The sequence below is a fragment of the Microtus pennsylvanicus genome, chromosome 4 (assembly GCF_037038515.1).
Source record: "Microtus pennsylvanicus isolate mMicPen1 chromosome 4, mMicPen1.hap1, whole genome shotgun sequence".
In the NCBI taxonomy this organism is placed as follows: domain Eukaryota; kingdom Metazoa; phylum Chordata; class Mammalia; order Rodentia; family Cricetidae; genus Microtus; species Microtus pennsylvanicus.
Genome location: NC_134582.1, coordinates 79,760,639 through 79,778,088, shown reverse-complemented (window position 1 = coordinate 79,778,088; position 17,450 = coordinate 79,760,639). Strand labels below are relative to the sequence as shown.

The 17,450-nt window shown below is 47.8% G+C and overlaps 1 protein-coding gene across 5 annotated transcripts in view; it reads left to right on the top strand.

Moving 5' to 3' along the window:
- Hrh2 (histamine receptor H2) overlaps positions 1-8,955 on the top strand; it is a 40,911-nt gene extending 31,956 nt beyond the window's left edge. For 2 of the 5 annotated variants that reach the window (XR_012910355.1, XR_012910356.1), the window contains exons 3-4: positions 38-182; positions 6,024-8,955. Coding sequence is in view for 2 of the 5 variants with exons in the window: in XM_075969611.1 (XP_075825726.1) it covers positions 6,024-6,216 (193 nt within the window). In the remaining 3 variants the exon portion in view is untranslated. The remainder of the gene's footprint in view (positions 1-37; positions 183-6,023) is intronic. The other 3 variants (XM_075969611.1, XM_075969609.1, XR_012910354.1) reach the window with 2 other exon arrangements.
- The last annotated feature ends 8,495 nt before the right edge of the window (positions 8,956-17,450 follow it).

Sequence of the window (17,450 nt, the reverse complement as noted above, 5' to 3'; positions counted from 1 at the left end):
CCCCCTGGGGTAAGAGTCTTCCTCTTGTTCTGCACAGGAAGCAGGCAGACCCTGAGTTCACAGATGAAGGAAAACCTTAAGTTTCCAGTGTCAGACACCTCTGTCCCATCCATCTGTGACCCCAGTGACTCTGGACGCTGAAGGCGGTCACCACAGGACTCACCCCACCTCCAGCCTCTGGGGTAAGTTTCCCAGGCTGTCTGGGCCCCTCTAGACCCGCCCTGTGCCACATCTATGCAGGCACAAGTAGGATGTCTAGCCTGGATCACAGCTGGCCAGCTGCCAAGCTCTTCTGGGCACTATCAAGAATCAGCCCTATCCGCAGGCCCTGGTGTCTGTTTGCTGTCGTAAGCAACTCCACGACAAGCACCATCAAACAGAGAACACCCAGGTTTCTTTCAGACTGTCCTAGAAACTGAATTTCTAGAAACAGAGTTCCACTTAGAGGGAAGGGATATTTTAGGCCTTTTGTTCCACTTTCTTGGTCTTCGGGACAGGCTATGCCCCTTCCCTGACGCTAGCCACATCTGAGGGTATCACTTCCTCAAAGCCATGTCAGCAGCAGGATCCTGGAAGTGTTGCATGGATGTGTGGTCAGCTGACCAGAGCAGAGGGTAAAGCCCAAACAGGAAGAAAGATTGCTTGCCTATAAAGATGTCAGTGGGAACAGAGGAAGGAGAAATAATTCTCTGAGGGATCTAAGGAGCCATGTGAAGGAAAACCCCTGCGCTAAACTCAAGACCCTAAACACAGTAGTGTCTAGAACAAAGAGACCAGCATGGACATGCAGGCGCTGGACCCAGGCTTTAGAGTCCCAGAGTTGGTCAAATGACAGGCTTTGCCGAGCTCCATGTTCCCTATTGATGAAATGGGCAGGCTACTTTGTCTGCCTCCTCAGGGTGAAGTGAAATGATACAAGTAAACTTTCAGAATTACATCAGATACACCCCACTAGACACCTGGCTAACCACTAAGCCTTTAGCACATGGACCTTTAGGGGACAGTGAAGATGCAGATAACAGAGGGGCAAGCCCTCTTCCCCCATGCTCTGAGGTGCTCACAAACCCCACGCAGAGTCCTGGGGAAGGGCCAGTCTATTACCACAGGGAACTTGCCTGGGGTAGTGTGGCCAGTGGGCTGTGCCAGGAAAGAGGGGTTCACAACACCCCTCTGCTCCAGAGCCGTCAGCTGCCCCTGTGCCTGTAGGTCACACCTCAGGCAGAACCATCCTGTTGTGGCAAAAGGATGCCTTTCTGCCCCCTCTGCATCTCCGGATCCTCCTCCAGCCCCACTACCCCACACCCCCAAACATTTGGGGGTGCTGCTGCATTCCTTGTACCAGGAGAAAACACAATGCCCCATACTTCTCCCACCTAAGAGCAAGTAAAGGCTTCTGTTTCACACAACTCATGCCCGGCCTGCTTCTCACTCACAGGCACACACTCCCAGGCTCTGGACACGCACATTTGTGTGTGGGCACACCCAGCCACACAGGAATGCACACTCTTAAGCTCGTGCCCTCTTCCTTTCTGCTCACCCGAAGGTCCATGTGTTATTCTCGGTCTATACCTTAGCTGTCAATCAGTGTGTGCTGTCACTCAAAATTCCTGGTGGATGGTTACTGAGCCCAAACCACCTTGTCTCTGAGGCAGTCTCTGAGGACCATCCTATCACGCATGTAGTCTGCTTCCTAGGGAGCAACGCGTCATCATAGGAAAGGGGTGTGCTTTGGGGTCAGATGACATGGCTCACACTGGTCTCTGATGAGAGGACTTGGGGCATCTCCGCCTACCTGGAGCCTCAGTTTCATGATCTGTGAAAACTCAACGCCACCTTGCAAAGCCTGCCACTGTGGTAGTGAGGCAGAAAAACAGCGCAGCGACCACCTACAGACTCGGGCCATGCTGCTTCTTGTCAATCGCTTCTGTGGGTTTTTTAAGTCACATTATCTTTATTTGTGTGTGTTTGTGTGCATGTGTACATGTGTGTGTGCACCATGGCATACACGTAGAAGTCAGAGACAACCCATGGGAGATTGTTCTCTCCTTCTACCACGTGGGTCCCAGAGTTCAAACCCAAGAACACAGGAACCCTGCTTCTGGTTCTTCCATTGTCACGCAAGGACATAGCTATCGCTCAGATGTCTGCTGAAACGGCAGAATGAACGAGGCAAGAATAAAATGTCAGCTGCAGAGCAAAGCAATCATAAAACATGATAGCATCTACATAAAAAAATGTAGGCAGAACAAAACAAAAATACTTGCTGAAGCGAATCAGGTACTGGTGAAGTTAGAGTTCTTAATTTAAACATTCTTTAAACCCTAGAGATGTACTTTAAGTCGAATCCGTTTGGGTGGTTGATTATTTCATTTAAAAATATAAAATAACTGAATTCTGTAGCAGCAAGATTTTCTGGAGAAGGGTGCAAGAGCAGCACCCCACAACACACATATACACACGCACACACACATAGGCACACATGCACACACATGTGCATACACATATCTCAGCTGCCACTGTCTGCTAGGGTTCCTGCTGACAAGGCTGTTGCAGAAAGGTGGGAGAGGTGAAGTAGACAGCATGCAGACGAGGACTGACTGCCAGAGTTACCCAGATAGGGCTCCCCCACACCGCCTGTCTAAGACTGACTGAAACATTCATGTGTCATTTCATATACATGAACACCCACACTGACAATGAATGGAAGATGAACAGTCAGGATGGCCCAGAGAGTCAAGGCGCTTGCTGCCAAGCCTGATGATCTGAGTTCGATCCCTGGGTCCCACGCTGTAGAAGGAGCGACCAACTGTTGCACATTGTCCCCTGACTTCCACATAAGCAGTATGGCATGTGCAACAATACACACACAAATGAATACACGTGATTGTTTGTTCAAACGTAAAAGGAAAGGAAAATCTGGCACATGCTGTTATGACACTCTTAGCTTAGTGTGGGAGACAGGGAAGCAATGCAGTGGTGAGCTCAGGGGAACAAGTGCAGAAACAAGAAGTGAGTAATTCTGGGAGACCTCAGAGACAGATGTACAAAGGGAACAACTGGACAGCCTTGAGGCAGGAGTAGAAGAAACGAAGGGCTGGGGACAGCACTCAGTGGCCCTGGGTTCCGGCCCCACCACCATGAAGGTGGATAAGAAATGAAGGACACGTCAAGTGTTAGGAAAACATATGCAGAGTTACAGACACAAGACAGGTAGTCCGTGGTTCTGTCTGGCCATCTGGCCTGCAGGCAGCAGATGGCAATGGAAGAGGGCCCTCTGCTGGGGTCCTGGGGTGTTGCTGTTACTATTATCACAGAGGGAACTCTAGGGTCTGGAGTGGAAGTGGGGGGAGGCATCTCATGAGGGAGTGTTGATGCTGGGTTCTGACCCCTGGTGGCTGAATATATCCTAAGGCCTTCAGTGTGAAAATTTCTGATTCAAATAACATTTATTTGGGAAATATTCTCAGCCTGGACACTTATGCACCAGTAGCGGAAGTTCAGTGTAAAGGGACAGATTTTGGGTGGTAACTGACTCACAGACCGTGAGGTCAAGGGTAGCTTGAGCACGGCTAGAACCAATGTTGAAGGTCGCTGCCGACAGGCTTCATTCTCACCCTCTCCCCACATGACCTGCAGCGGGCCCAAGCTCCTGCCCCACTGCCAGTTCAGACCCAACAGAAAAGCGGCTCCCACCCTACTGCTCCAGTGAAAACCTTCAGGGTTAAGTTTCCTTGTTGAATTAGGTCTTGGTTCCAGTGCCTTGAAACCCATCGCCATAAACCCGGTGAAGAAGCCAAAGCAACAGGGAGGAGGTCAGCTCACCTCTTCCACGTGGGCAGGAGTAGGGATCTCAGGGAAGAGCTAAAGTGCGGTTTCCAGGATGAGACAATGAAAAGGTGGAAGGGCAGGCGCCACAATGACACCCATCCCCCCTGTCCTCTCTTAGAGCCCAGCTAGCGTTCTTTTGTTCCATATGTTGGGGCTCAAAACAGAAACGTGCCACGGGGCTATGAAGGGGTCGAGCATGGAAAGCCTTCTAGTGAGTGTCTCTACAAACACAGGGTGGCGTCTGCACACAACAAGGACAACATATAAACTTATAGAAGGAAAACGTGGGATACTTTGATGGCGTTGAGATGTCAAGGATTTCATAAGCAAACCCCAAAGGGAAAATAGATCAATGTGGCTATTAAAATTAAGAACTCTTGCTGCACAAGCATTCAGACCTGAGTTCGAATCCTCAGAACCACATTAAGAAGCCAGGCATGGTCACAGGTGCTTGCAATCCCAGCATTGAGGGGTGGAGACAAGCGGACCTCCAGAGTTTCCAGCCAGCCTCCCTAAAAGGCTGCACTTCAGATTCAGTGAGAGCCCTCTCTCCGGGTAATGAGGCAAGAATAAAATGTCAGCTGCAGATCAAAGCAATCATAAAACATGATAGCATCTACATAAAAAATGTAGGCAGAACAAAACAGAAATACTTGCTGAAGTGAATCAGGTACTGGTGAAGTTAGAGTTCTTAAGTTAAACATTCCTTAAACCATTACAGATGTACTTTAAGTCGAATCCGTTTGGATGGTTGATGTATTTCATTCAAAAATACATAATAACTGAATTTTGTAGCAGCAAGATTTGCTGGAGGATTTATTTGAGCTGTTTGTCTTTGGTTGCCTCTACCTTTGACATTTTACTGTGAATATGTAATGTCTCCCGAGCATGGTTACCTGGGTAATTAATTACTGACTCCATGAGGACAATGGCTAGTTACCCTCAGTGTGAGGGAGCTTCTCAAGTAATTTCAGCAATAAGTGCTTCCTCGGAACCACCAGAATATTCTTCCAAGGGCAGTTACCTCCCTGCTAGCTTGACCAAATATGTACATTGCTCACATGGTTGCAATACCCTCTAGAATGCGACAGGCGTGACCCTGCAGTCTGGTTAGAGGTACAGTGTGCTGGGAGAGAGAGTCAGGGTCACCTGGAGGTTCCTAGCAGTGGCTCAGACAGAGTGTGCCACGCATCAAAGGAAGCTGGGAACCAGCTGTGTCTTTGTTCCAAGAGCCTTGCAAAGCCAGGCTGCTACAGCCTCCACCACCATTGAGTGACAGGCAGAAGTGTGTAGGGAGGCGCAATGTTCTTCCCCCTCCTCTGTATGGAAGAAGGCGTAGAGAGCTTGGTTACCCCCACTGGATGGCAGCGAAACTTTGAGAGCCCTGGGCTCCATCCCCAGCACTGCAAGAATTTTGAAAAAGACACAAACACAGCTAGCACACATTATATGGGCCCTACTAATAATGCATCCATTCAGGTGTTTTTTATAACACTGGGTTCTTGCCAGAGTTGGGGAATGTAACGATGAGGAGCCCCATGTGAGATTCAGAGGCTCAGAACTGACCTTGTCGACACACACGCAGAAGCAGAGCCGGGATTTGAAGGCAAGGCTCCCGAGAGCTCCTCCTTGTTGCTGCCCATGCATGGCTCTAGGCAGGGAAGAGAATCCCTGCCACCCCACACTACTTATTCCAGGTCCAGGCAGAGTGGACGCAGAGCAGACAGCCTCATTCCTGGTCCCGTGGACTTGTCTCATTGGCTAACCTGCTCTACATTGCTTTCTGATGCTTTGGATTCTTCCAAAGCTATAACTAAAAGCAACTTGGGGAGAAGAGGGTTCATTTTAGCCCACAGGTGACATGGTGGAAAGCCAAGGCTTTCCTTATAACTCAAGACAGGAGCTTCAAGCAGAAATCAGCAAAGGACAGCTGCTAAATGGCTTGCTCATTCTGGCTTGTTCCGCTAGCTTTTTAACAAAGCTCGTGCCCTCCCGCCTAGAAATGATACCACCCACAGTGGACTGTATCTTCTTACAGCAATTAGTAATCAAGAAAACTCCCCCACAGACTTGCTCACAGGTCAATCTGATTGAAGCATTTTCTCATTGAGGGTTCCCCCTCCCATGTGTGCCACATTGGTAACCAAAATGGCCCGTGATTCCACCCCAGCTCTAACCTGTGCTTGTGTCTGCAGGAGACCAGTGCTGTCCTGCAACACCTGCTCCAATAACCTTCTAAGCTGCTGTAAGAGCCTATGGGGGCTTCGTTTTCTCCGGCAACACCCACAAGGCGCCTCAGAGGAACAGTCGGGAGAGCTACAATCTGAGAAGGCAGAAAGGATACCATCACAGGAAGAAATGAGGGCACTGCCCTGTGAGGTTGTCTAGACTCTGCCCAGGACACCAAGATCCTGGCCCTATCACCTGGACCTCCCTTCTGGAGCCTCTATGGACCAAGCCCTCAAACCACTGAGGACAAACTTCAGCCTGAGCCTGGGACATCACAGAACACACAGACCAGTTTCCCTGTGAGTGGATTCCAGACAGGTGCTTGGGCTCTTCTAGGCTGAATTCCTTGGGTTCAGAGCTTACACTGGTGCTGGCTCTAGGAGACATGAGCAAAAAGCAGAACAGATGTACACACATGCATGTATGGATGTGTTTCTGTAGAAAACACGCACATCTGCTGAGCAGAGCAAAGGATGTTGCTATAGAGCACTGGCCTCACTAAGTGCTAAGTATTTTGCCTACATGGATTCTCATCACGTCTATATATGTGATTAGGACCAGCAACACTGGCCAGACTTTACAGAGCTAGAAATTAAGAGTCAGAGAAGTGTGGAATGTACCTCAGGCCACTCAGCTAGAAAACGTGCCTGGGATAGAGGTACTCAGAAAGTACTTGGTGAGTGGGTAGATGTGTGGAAAAATGGATGGATGGATGGATGGATGGATGGATGGATGGATGGATGGATGATGGGTAGATAGACGGATGATAGGTGAATGGGTGGATGATGGATGAAGAGTGGATGGATGAAGGGTGGATGATGAAGGATGGATGGATGGATGATGGATGAAGGGTGGATGATGAAGGATGGATGGATGGATGGATGAAAGGATGGATGGATGAGAGATGATGGGTAGATGGATGAATGATGGGTGGATGGATGGTGTTTTTGAAACAACACTACACTGCCACTCAAAAGAGTAGTCAAGATAGTACCTCAACTCAGCTAACCCTCCTCTAGCAAATCTTAGGCCTCCAGGAAGCCCTCCATGATGAAATACAGCCATTGATGGTGCTTGTTATGACCAAAAAGCAGTGTGCAGAGGACTTGCAGGGCAAAGTGTGTCTATTGCGTCCAGAAGGACAGGCCGAAGTCAGGAAAATGCAAAGGGTACAAATGTGTGGGCTGACCCAGTGCTGCCTTCTGCTGGCCACATGTCCTGGACGTACTCTCTGCTACTCTGGGCTGCTCTTTACTCCTCTGTACAAATGGAAAAGTTAACCTTTCTGTAGTTAGAGATGTACTGAAGAGACTCAAGGAGGTGGAGTTGGTAAGCGTTCCAAAGAGATGAGGATGTTTATGGGTTTCTCTCCCCTAGCGCTTCCTTGACCTCTCCTGATACCCATGCTACCCTGGGTTTCCAAGACCCTCTCCTGGCCCCCAACATCCCGTTAACTTTTCAGCTCTCTTTGTGACTCATTGACCTCCACACAACCATTAGATATGACTGTTCCCTGGGGCTCCAGGCTGAGACTGCTCACTCTGGCCCTCCCTTTGCAACCTCATCTACCTTCAGGACTCCAGTCACAAAACAGAAGAGATAATTCACTGACCTATAGCTGTAGGCAAGGCACCGGGCCATGCTTCTCCTCCGCCCCAATGCTTGAAAGGTACCTTACCTCTAATATGCCCATAACCACACTCTCCCTCACCTGCTTCTCTAAAGTCCTCCTTCTCGAGCAAAGGTCACATCCTGAGCTTCAAAACCTGAGGTCAGCCTCGTCCCTCCCTTTGCCTTGCTTCCCATGGTGGACACTCTAGAGTCTTAGCCCCCACACGGGTCTGCCCAACTGGTAATCACAGTCCCTGTTTCACCTGACCCAGCTGCTGAAGTCTCTAACAAAACAAGTGGAGAAGCTGCTTAGGTCTCTTTCCTATACTCCCCACCTGCCCAGTCCCTTCCTCCAGTCAGCTCTCCTCACAACAGCCTCGACAGACTGGGAAAACGCATGCCCTATTGTGTCAATTACAGGCTAGGACCTTCTCTAGACTGACCCATTGGCCTGGCTTTGTCAGCTTCCATGTCCCTCCAGCTTCCCCCTGCACCATCCTCCACCTCCTTTTAATTCTGCCCCTATTTGCCTTGTCGTTTTGCTTAGAGCTACAATTACTAGCAACCAAAGCACACAGAGTGCTATTTCCATGACCTTAAATGCTCTTTTGTCCTTTGGACAAAGTCAGCATCATGAGATCTCGGCTAAAATACCATTTCCTTGTCCCTTGCGACCCATCCTACACCAGGCCCTTGCCACACTGCAGGACTTTCTTTAGAGGCTATTGGCTTGGTTGTAATGCAGCAGTTGACTGTGGTTCCTTAGACACCGTCTTACTCACCTACACATGAGTTCTTTCAGGTGACCTTCTCCCGCTGACCCCCTGGAGGAGTGTTCACACATAGCAGAAGTTAAGCGAAGACTCACTGGGTGAACGTGCAAAGAATGCTCCACACTATTGTAAGAGCTAACCTGCCAATAAACTTCAAGGCATTGTTGGTTCTGATAACCACCAGAGACGACCATTGAATCTCGTGGTCAAATTTCCTCTGAAAGCCCAAGAAGCCCATCTAGGTGTCTCCTCAGGACTCTATGGCAGGTGAATCTCTTATGTCACAGTGCAACTAACTGGAGACGGGAGACCTCCAGTGCAAAGGGACCTGCCCAACCACGGAAACAATCAGGGCTCAAGACCATGGTGACCAGGGACAACGTGCCACTTCACAGGATTCCTGCAAATGTGAGCTCTCTGGAAGCAGAAATGGGTGCATGGTGCCTAGAGAGGATCAGCTGCAGTGGGATTTCAAATCCATGCTCTGTGTTGCCATGTCCCAATAAAGTTGTCAAAGCAAGCACTGCCTTGGTATCTCCCTCCCTTCCCCTTCCTGCTCTCCCTCCATGACAAGGGAATACTCCCAAACTTTATCATGTGGTATCTTGATTTAGAAAGGGAAAGTACACAATTGGTGTTGGGGATCTGCTGAGGAGCCCAGACACAGGGAATCAGTTTAGAGCCCTACCTCAGCTGAGCTGCCCAAGAATATGAACCTTTCAGAACACCCAGAGGCCCGTTTCCACTCAGCCCGCTGGCTGTGGTCCTCAGGACCAGCATTGGAGACAGCCAATCAGCATACAGATAAGGAGTGAGAGTTTATCACGCTTGGGCTGTTTGCTCTGGGTCATTCAAGCAAGAAATGACCGCCACAGACACACATCTCCCATGAGAATTTCAAGTATTCCACTAAGAATTCCATCAGCCCTCAACTGGTCGCTTCTTGGTGGCTGAAATGAATTCCCTTCACCTCATTATTTCGAGGTCATTGCCCATGTCAGCACCACATCCCCAATCTCCCTGTTCAAGGCCATGGGACACAGTGGGCGTCTCACACCCTGTCATGTGACCGCCCTAAGAAGCTGGTCTGACTGTACCAGGGCTTTGCTCCCTGGGGCTTTGCTAAAATCTCACGTGCAACATAAGCCTGGCTTGATTCCCAGAGAAACAGTGACCCCCTGCCCCCAAAGGACTTGCCTTCTGGGTTCTGTGGATTCCAGATGAACCTGAACATTGTTTACAACTGACATCTTGGAGCCCTTTCCATACCCAGGTTTGTTCTTCGAGTGACAGTCTCCATGAGAAATCTGCCAGTTAGCACCCACAAAATGGGGCTGGAAGAGGGAAATGTGACCCAGGGAACAACCCCAGAGAACGGCACAGTTGAGCTCACAGCTCGAGCCTGCTTGTCAGCAATCTGTCTTTTCTGATTTATAATTTGAAGTTGTTTTTAAGGTCTTAAGTGATTCCAGAGATAGGCTCTTAAAAACAGAAGTGGCTATGTAAACAGGATAGGGGACATGGCAATATCAATGGACAGATCAACATGGGAAGGGGGAAGTTTAGAGCCCCCCTCCCCATAGCAAACTTGCACAGTGTCCTCCTCGTGGACAAAGAATTATAGGAAATTAATAGCTTCTGGGAAAAGAAGAATTAGCCTCTCCTGAGGATGAGCCCCCTTAGTGGTTGTCAATGTAGACTTGTCATTCTTGAAACTACATGTACACCACCAGCCGAATCAGACTCAGCAGGGTGCATTTGTCTGTATTTGTGCATGCACATATATACATATATCTCTATATTAGGTAGCAATAATAATCAAAGTGAAAGAGACTGTTCGCTTGAGAGTGGGGGGAGACTTGGGGTGGAAGGGAGGAAAGGGAGGGGAAGTGATGTTGTTCTATTTCAATTAAAAACATGAGAAATAAAAGAACACATACACTAAAATATTATAGTACCATAAAGAAAAATGAGGCTCATTTAGCAAACCCCCACCCTCATCTTTTTCCCTAATAAATTTTTGATGAAGCGATAGCCTCAGATTTCAGCACAGCATTTAATTAAATTTGATTTCTTTTCTGTTTTAATCACCAAAGTTGCAGCATATGTAAGGACGTGAATTCAACACTACGTCTTCATAATTCAACCAGAACAGCAACACCAAGGTCTCCCTCATTATTCTTAGCCACGGGAGCTTGTCCCCTGGCTTATGCATCTGTCTGCCTACTCACGGACATTGAGTCACTGGTAATGATTTTTATGTGTAAGCAATGGGATGCTGATAATCTGTCAGTGTTTCCTTGTCGGGGCTGTGGTGCACACTTACCGCAGGACACGGACAGCCCCTGGCTTACATTGGCTCTACTTAGTTTTCTCTCTTCGTGGTGAGGGTGACACACATGTTGTTGTCATAACTGCCATCTTGTCCTAGGTTAGACAGCTACAATGGGGTCCCTTCTAGTGATCCTGGGTGGCAGTCATGGGATACAGCTCCTCCTCGGCCATCGGATCACCAGGGTGAGCAGTCAGCACTCTGCAGTGCACTGCCTTGCTTGGTGAGGGTATGGCTGTATTTGCAGTATATGACAGTAAACACTGAATTGCTCCTGAGTCTGAAGGTTTGACTAACCGAGAGAGGATAGTCCAACTTCCCTCCATGTGTCTCTTAGCCTCTTCTAGGACCTAGGGGTCCATCCAAGCATACTGTCTTGAAAATGACAGGGCACAAAAGAACAACCCCAGAAGCAGGTGCTTATTTCAAGGTTCTGAGCAAATACATTACTAACAAAAGCAAGTTCATGGTCAGTCCACAGACTGAGCAAATAAATCCATTCTCCGTGTGGAACTGAGATGGAGAGATGAACTATCAAATCAAAATAGCTCATTATTTCCCATCCTTCTGCATCCCTCCTTCACAAGGACAAATCAGACACGGCCCTGGCAGATTTGCACACCTACAGCGACCACCCACATTCATTGGCATAGACTAAGAAGAAGGATGACATCAGCAATTTATGATCAAGGTCCCTGTTATTCATCCATGTCCCTGCCCTGCCGTCCACAATACACTAAGAACAACTGCCACTGCAGCCAGAGATACTGCAGAAACTACTGGACAGGGGAACAAGGCCGCTATGTGGAATGGTGGATCTAGATTTTTTTCAGAAGGGTATACAAATCTGGATTTTTATTAACAGCACTAAATTGAGTTCATATTTGTAAAACTATCAGCATAATATCAGATATAGAATAAATGCTATACAATTGGATGAAGACAGAAGGGACAAAGGAAGTGGAGGGGGAGGGGGCAGATGAAGGCTGGCTGAGAAAGAAGATGACAAGTGGGAGAGAAAGGAGAGAGCTCAGAGACTGACAATGTGGAAATGAAACTATACAGCAACACTGACTTTCTCCACGCCACATCTGGCCAGATTTCTCCTGGCTCTTGGCTTCTGATTCATTGCTGTTGTTGCTGTCCTGGGAGCACCTCTAGCAGGAAATGGGGGGGGGTGTTCACAGAGGAGCCACCCCATGCTTCTCTGCACTGGGGGTACGCCCGCTGCCTGATATCCCCAGTGTGCACTGGGGAAGGAGTGAGAGCACAGGATGCGAGCGATTCCATCCTGAGAAGGCTTTCTCTGGAGGTCAAGTGCGAGCCACAGAGCTTCCTGACCCTCCGACCTCTGTGGCCAGGGCCCTTGGTTGGGTCTGATCATGTGTCTTGTCACTTCTACTCCTGTGATAAATCATCACGACAAAGGCAACTTAGAGAAAAAGAGTTGATTTGGGCCCACAGTTTCAGAGGTCAGGGTCCGTAATGGTGGAAAAAACACAGCAGCAGGTAGACCTGTGGCTAAGCTGGAAGCTGAGAGCTGAGACCTCACATCTCAAACTGCAAGCGTAAAGCAGAGAAAACAAACTGGAAATGGCACGAGGTTTTGAAACTTCAAAGCTAACCCCAGTAGCATACTTCCTCCAACAAAGCCACACCTCTTAAACTTACCCAAACAGAACCACCAACTGGGTCCAAGAATTCAATGTTGGGCTGGAGAGATGGCTCAGAGGTTAAGAGCACTGACTGTTCTTCCAGAGGTCCTGAGTTCAATCCCCAGCAGCCACATGGTTGTTCACAACCATCCACAATGGGATCTGGTGCCCTCTTCTGGCAGAACACTGTATTTTTTTATTTTTATTTTTTAATTTTTTTTTTTTTTTTTTTGGTTTTTCGAGACAGGGTTTCTCTGTGGCTTTGGAGCCTGTCCTGGAACTAGCTCTGTAGACCAGGCTGGTCTCGAACTCACAGAGATCCGCCTGCCTCTGCCTCCCAAGTGCTGCACTGTATTCTTAATAAAGAAAGAATTCAAATGTCCAAGACTATGGGGGACATCTCATTCAAACTACCTCATAAAGGCATCCATAGACCCCTAACTACCTAGCTCCCAATCCCCATTTTCTCCTCACTGTGTCTCCCAAACATCCCAAAGTTGATGGGTTGTAATGCATGGCTGGCATCGAACTCCAGATCCTCAACTGCTCAGCACATCAAGTTCCTCCTGTGTAAAATACGGATGATTACAATCTGTCAGAGAATTCTCAGAACTGAAATGAGACTGTGTCCCTTAGAACAGCAACCCAACAGAAGGGCATAGGTGGTATTTATTAGAGTTTGAATCTAAAAATGTCTCCTAAGGGTACGTTTGGCCACCAGCTGATGGCGTTTTGAAAAGTGATTTGATCATGAGAATGCTAACGCCGTCAGGGGATAAAGCCACAGATGAATATACTTACTGTACAGTGAGCAGCTCTGCCTCTGCACCCCTCCCAGGAAGACGCTCTGCCCCATCTCATGCCCAAAACAATAGACAAAAACCTCTAAATCCATGAGTCTAAATAAACATGGCTTCACCTTCACAGCTTCACACAATGGCCTCTCTAGAGATGTCCTATGTGCAAGCCACGCCCAGTGAGACAAACCACTTCCTGTTGCCTTCAAGAAGTACGACTCTTGGCCACCTCTCCAGCACCATGTCTGTTTGCGTGGTGCCATGTCATTATGTCAGATAATAGACTGAACCTCTGAAACTGTAGCTGCTATCTCAATTTAATGTTTTCTTTATAAGAGTTGCTGTGGGCACCTTAGGAGACCTGGATAGAGGTGGGCGGTCCTTGGGCTTCCCACAGGGCAGGGAACCCTGATTGCTCTTCCAGCAGATGAGGGAGGGGGACTTGATCGGGGGAGGGGGAGGGAAATGGGAGGCGGTTGCGGGGAGGAGGCAGAAATCCTTAATAAATAAATAAATTTAAAAAAATAAAAAAAGAGTTGCTGTGGGCCGGGCAGTGATAGCACATGCCTTTAATCCCAGCACTTGGGAGGCAGAGGCAGGCGGATCTCTGTGAGTTCGAGGCCAGCCTGGTCTACAAGAGCTAGTTTCAGGACAGGAACCAAAAGCTACGGAGAAACCCTGTCTCGAAAATAAAAAAATTAAAAAAAAAAAAGAGTTGCTGTGGTCATGGTATCTCTTCACAGCAATAGAAACCCTAAGATGGTTTCCCTCAGGGGCAAGAAAGATGATCAGTTATCTGTTCAGGGAGAAGGATAACACAATGTGATAGTCTGTTGTCTATGCGACACTAGCAAGTCAGTATCTAACTCGGCAAACAGAATCTCTAAATAGTATTTCATCCAGCCCTCCTGTGAATTAGCCTGCTCCTGGCTGTCCCCAGCAGAACAAGTCAGAAGTGTCACGAATAGACTTTACATTTGTATGAGTTACAGGTTAGATTTTGGACAGCAATCTTGGGTTCTAGGAACAGCTGGTGGATGGGGCGCCACCTGGTGGCCAGACCATTTATTCATTAGACACCGTAAGTCCACAAAAATTTGGGGCATAGGAGCTTCCAAAGAATGAAAAAAAATCCCAAGAACCAAAAGATGCTTCTTTAGAACTCCCCAAAGTACATGATTTAATAACTACAAAGCATAACTTGTCAAACATGGCTTAGTCCAGTTACATAAAAATCACTTTTACCTTTTAAAATGTGTAGGGGAGGATTCCACGGAGCTCCAGTGGAGACCAGAAGGCAGTTTGTAGACGTTGGTTCTCTCCTACCATGTTGTCAGACTGGGTGGTAAGTGCCTTGGCCGCTGAGCCACTTCACCAACCTGCAAAAGTATTTTTAATATGAGATATTTTCCGTAGACACCTTTGTTCTTTGTTATGGTAGTGTGGATTGAACCCAGCGCCTCACGTCTACTAGACACGGGTTTAATACTGAACCTCACCCTCATTGCTGCACTTCTGATATACAGAATCCCTCAGGTAGCAGGGGAGGCATGGTCTGTGAGCCATTCTCATGGGATGTAAAATGGACACAAATGTAGCCCCACGCTTAGCACCATTCTCTAGCACTGTTTCTAAGACGAGGTCAAACCCTGGCCCTGCAGCAGCACCATCTTGATATCCTAAAATCTTAAGGAAGAAAATGAGCGCGATCCCTGCCTCCCCCAAATCTGTCACCACAGTCTGTGGCATCCCCCGTGATCCCTTTCCTGTGATATAGTCACAGGATCCTGATAGTCCCCTTCTACTATCCTGGTGACAATGGGCTCTGAGGACCTAACAAGGAAATACTTAGGAGTTGAAGGTCCTAGTTTGTGTTGGGTTTTGTCTGTGCCCTGTGAAATCCCTTCACCCGTCAGTAACTGGGGTCATTCCAAGGTGCAAGGGATAGGTCCTGAGGAAAAATTCTCATCTCCACATCTACAAGGCCATGACTTCTTAAAGCCACTACTTTTCCTTACATCCTAATTTTCATTTTGATCATTTATAACTGCCAATTTAATCAGCTACGGAAAGCAGATGTAGGACAAGAAAGTATAACCAGTTTGTCCTTGGCCAGAACCACCCCAAAAGCAGTCTCGGAGCCACGGGGGCAACAATTGAGAACCCCCTCCTGACTGGGCAGCTGCTATCAGGCTCAGAACATCATGGTTTACAGAGCCGACTTCCACATCGGCTCAAGATAAAATATGCAAACCCCAGGACTGGAGTCACGGCCAAAGAGAACCCCACACCTCGCTTCTCTTCAAAACCCAGAGAACTGTGTTCTGACTCCAGCCGAGGTTCTAAGAAAGCCTGGGAGACCTGTCACTTGTCCGTATGCATTTCAATTTCCCCATCTGGAAAGTGGGAGTGACCATTATTACCAAGATCAGAGACAGGCTAAAACAGGCGAGGCACCCAACATCTACCTGGTAAGCTTTGCTAGGAAATATTTACTTTAAAAGTCACCTCACATTGAAGTCAATAATAGTTTCACATGTCACTAAACATAGTACATTTCCAGGTTTAAAAACTCCTGGGGCTGGACAGTTGGCAAGGATCCTGTCTTCAAGGACTTGTTGGCTTGGGAGCGTTCACTTATCAACACAGGATAATGCTTCCTAACCCGTCTGAAATGACCTCCTCAGTTTTGAATTCAGTTGAACATCACCAGCTGGTAAAATATTGGTGTTTGCAGAGCACGTTTGAATATAAACATTGATTGAGTTTGATTTTGCAATTTTGTGGCTCTTTAAAAAAAAAATTCCCTATCAGCGTCTTGTGTTCTCTCTTGAAAAACTAAAATTAAGATCCAGAGGGGAAGAGTAGTGGAAAGAAGATCTGAGCTGAGACTCGGAACTGCTAAGCCAAGGCATTGGATCTCAAGGTTGTCTAAATGTTTACCCGATTTAAATAGAATGGGAACCTGCCCTCCCCCATGGGGGGAACAGAAAATCCTGGATTTCTCAAGATCCAGCCCACCCATCCTTCTTCCTCCAGGCCAGCATTGTCAGAAAACAAAGTCGGCCTGTTGTTAGCAGAGAAGGCGATGTTCAGGTTGTGTTGAGACTGCGGGTGTACTATTCTGTTCACTTCCTGATCTGGTGGCTAGTTCTCAGTCAGGTCTGCACAACTAGCGAGCGCCCGCTCACATTTTAACCCTGTCCTCTCCTGTGAAGCCCTCCTGCTCAGATCGGATGCAAATATCAAACACCTGCACAGCCCTCCCGGTCTCCTGTGACCTGAGATGCAGACACATGGCTTAGCATTGCTCCACCTGAGGCTCAGAACAATTAATTGTGCCTTCTACACCAAAGGCTTAGATAGCAGTATGGCTCTTTCTGGTTCAAGGTCAAAGCCAGGCATGGGCCTTTAAGGGCAGCCACAGCTTCCAGCCAGCCCAGCTCTGCAAACCATTCTGTGAACTTTTAATGATCCCGGTATTAATAGTCCCTCTCGGCTGAAACCCCATACCTAACCGATGAAGTATTGGATGGTGTCCGATAGAATGAACATGCTATTAGGGAAAGACGGGCTTTCCTTTGAGACTCCTGCTTTTCATCCTTGCCTCCAACTGTTCCTCATTGGTCAAATGTCCTTGGGGTTCAGAGGATGTGTTCGCTTTACCCCTTTGTAGACCACACTTGCAGAAAATGGGGCATAAGATTTCCTAAACCAAATGTTACTTACTAGTTGCCATGCTATTCTGATAACAAAATATCTGAGATAATCAATTCACTAAGAGAAGGGTTTGTGTAACTCACAATTTTGGAGAGCCCAGTTCATGGTTGGTTGGCCCCATTGCCAAGTTCATGACAAAGCAAAACCAATCACTTCATGTCCAGGAAGCAGAAGGGAACAGTAAATACCCCAATCTTTTCTTCACTGATTGCTCCTAATGACTTGACATTTTCTAACCAAACTCTGTCTCTGTAAGTTCTCATTACTTTGCAGTGATCACCTAGGAACCAAGTTGTCATCTTCCTGTGAACCAAGCTTCCAAAACTAGAGCTTTTGAATTCAAGAACAGTACTAAAAGCCAAGTCTGGGGCTGTCGGGCATTTCCCCGGACCCAGCTCCACAGCGATCCATACTGATGATGTGCACATGGTTAGACCCAAAGGACATGTGAAAGAAGTTTTCACTCTTAGATGTGTGTAAGACCTGAGATACATTGGATGGAGCC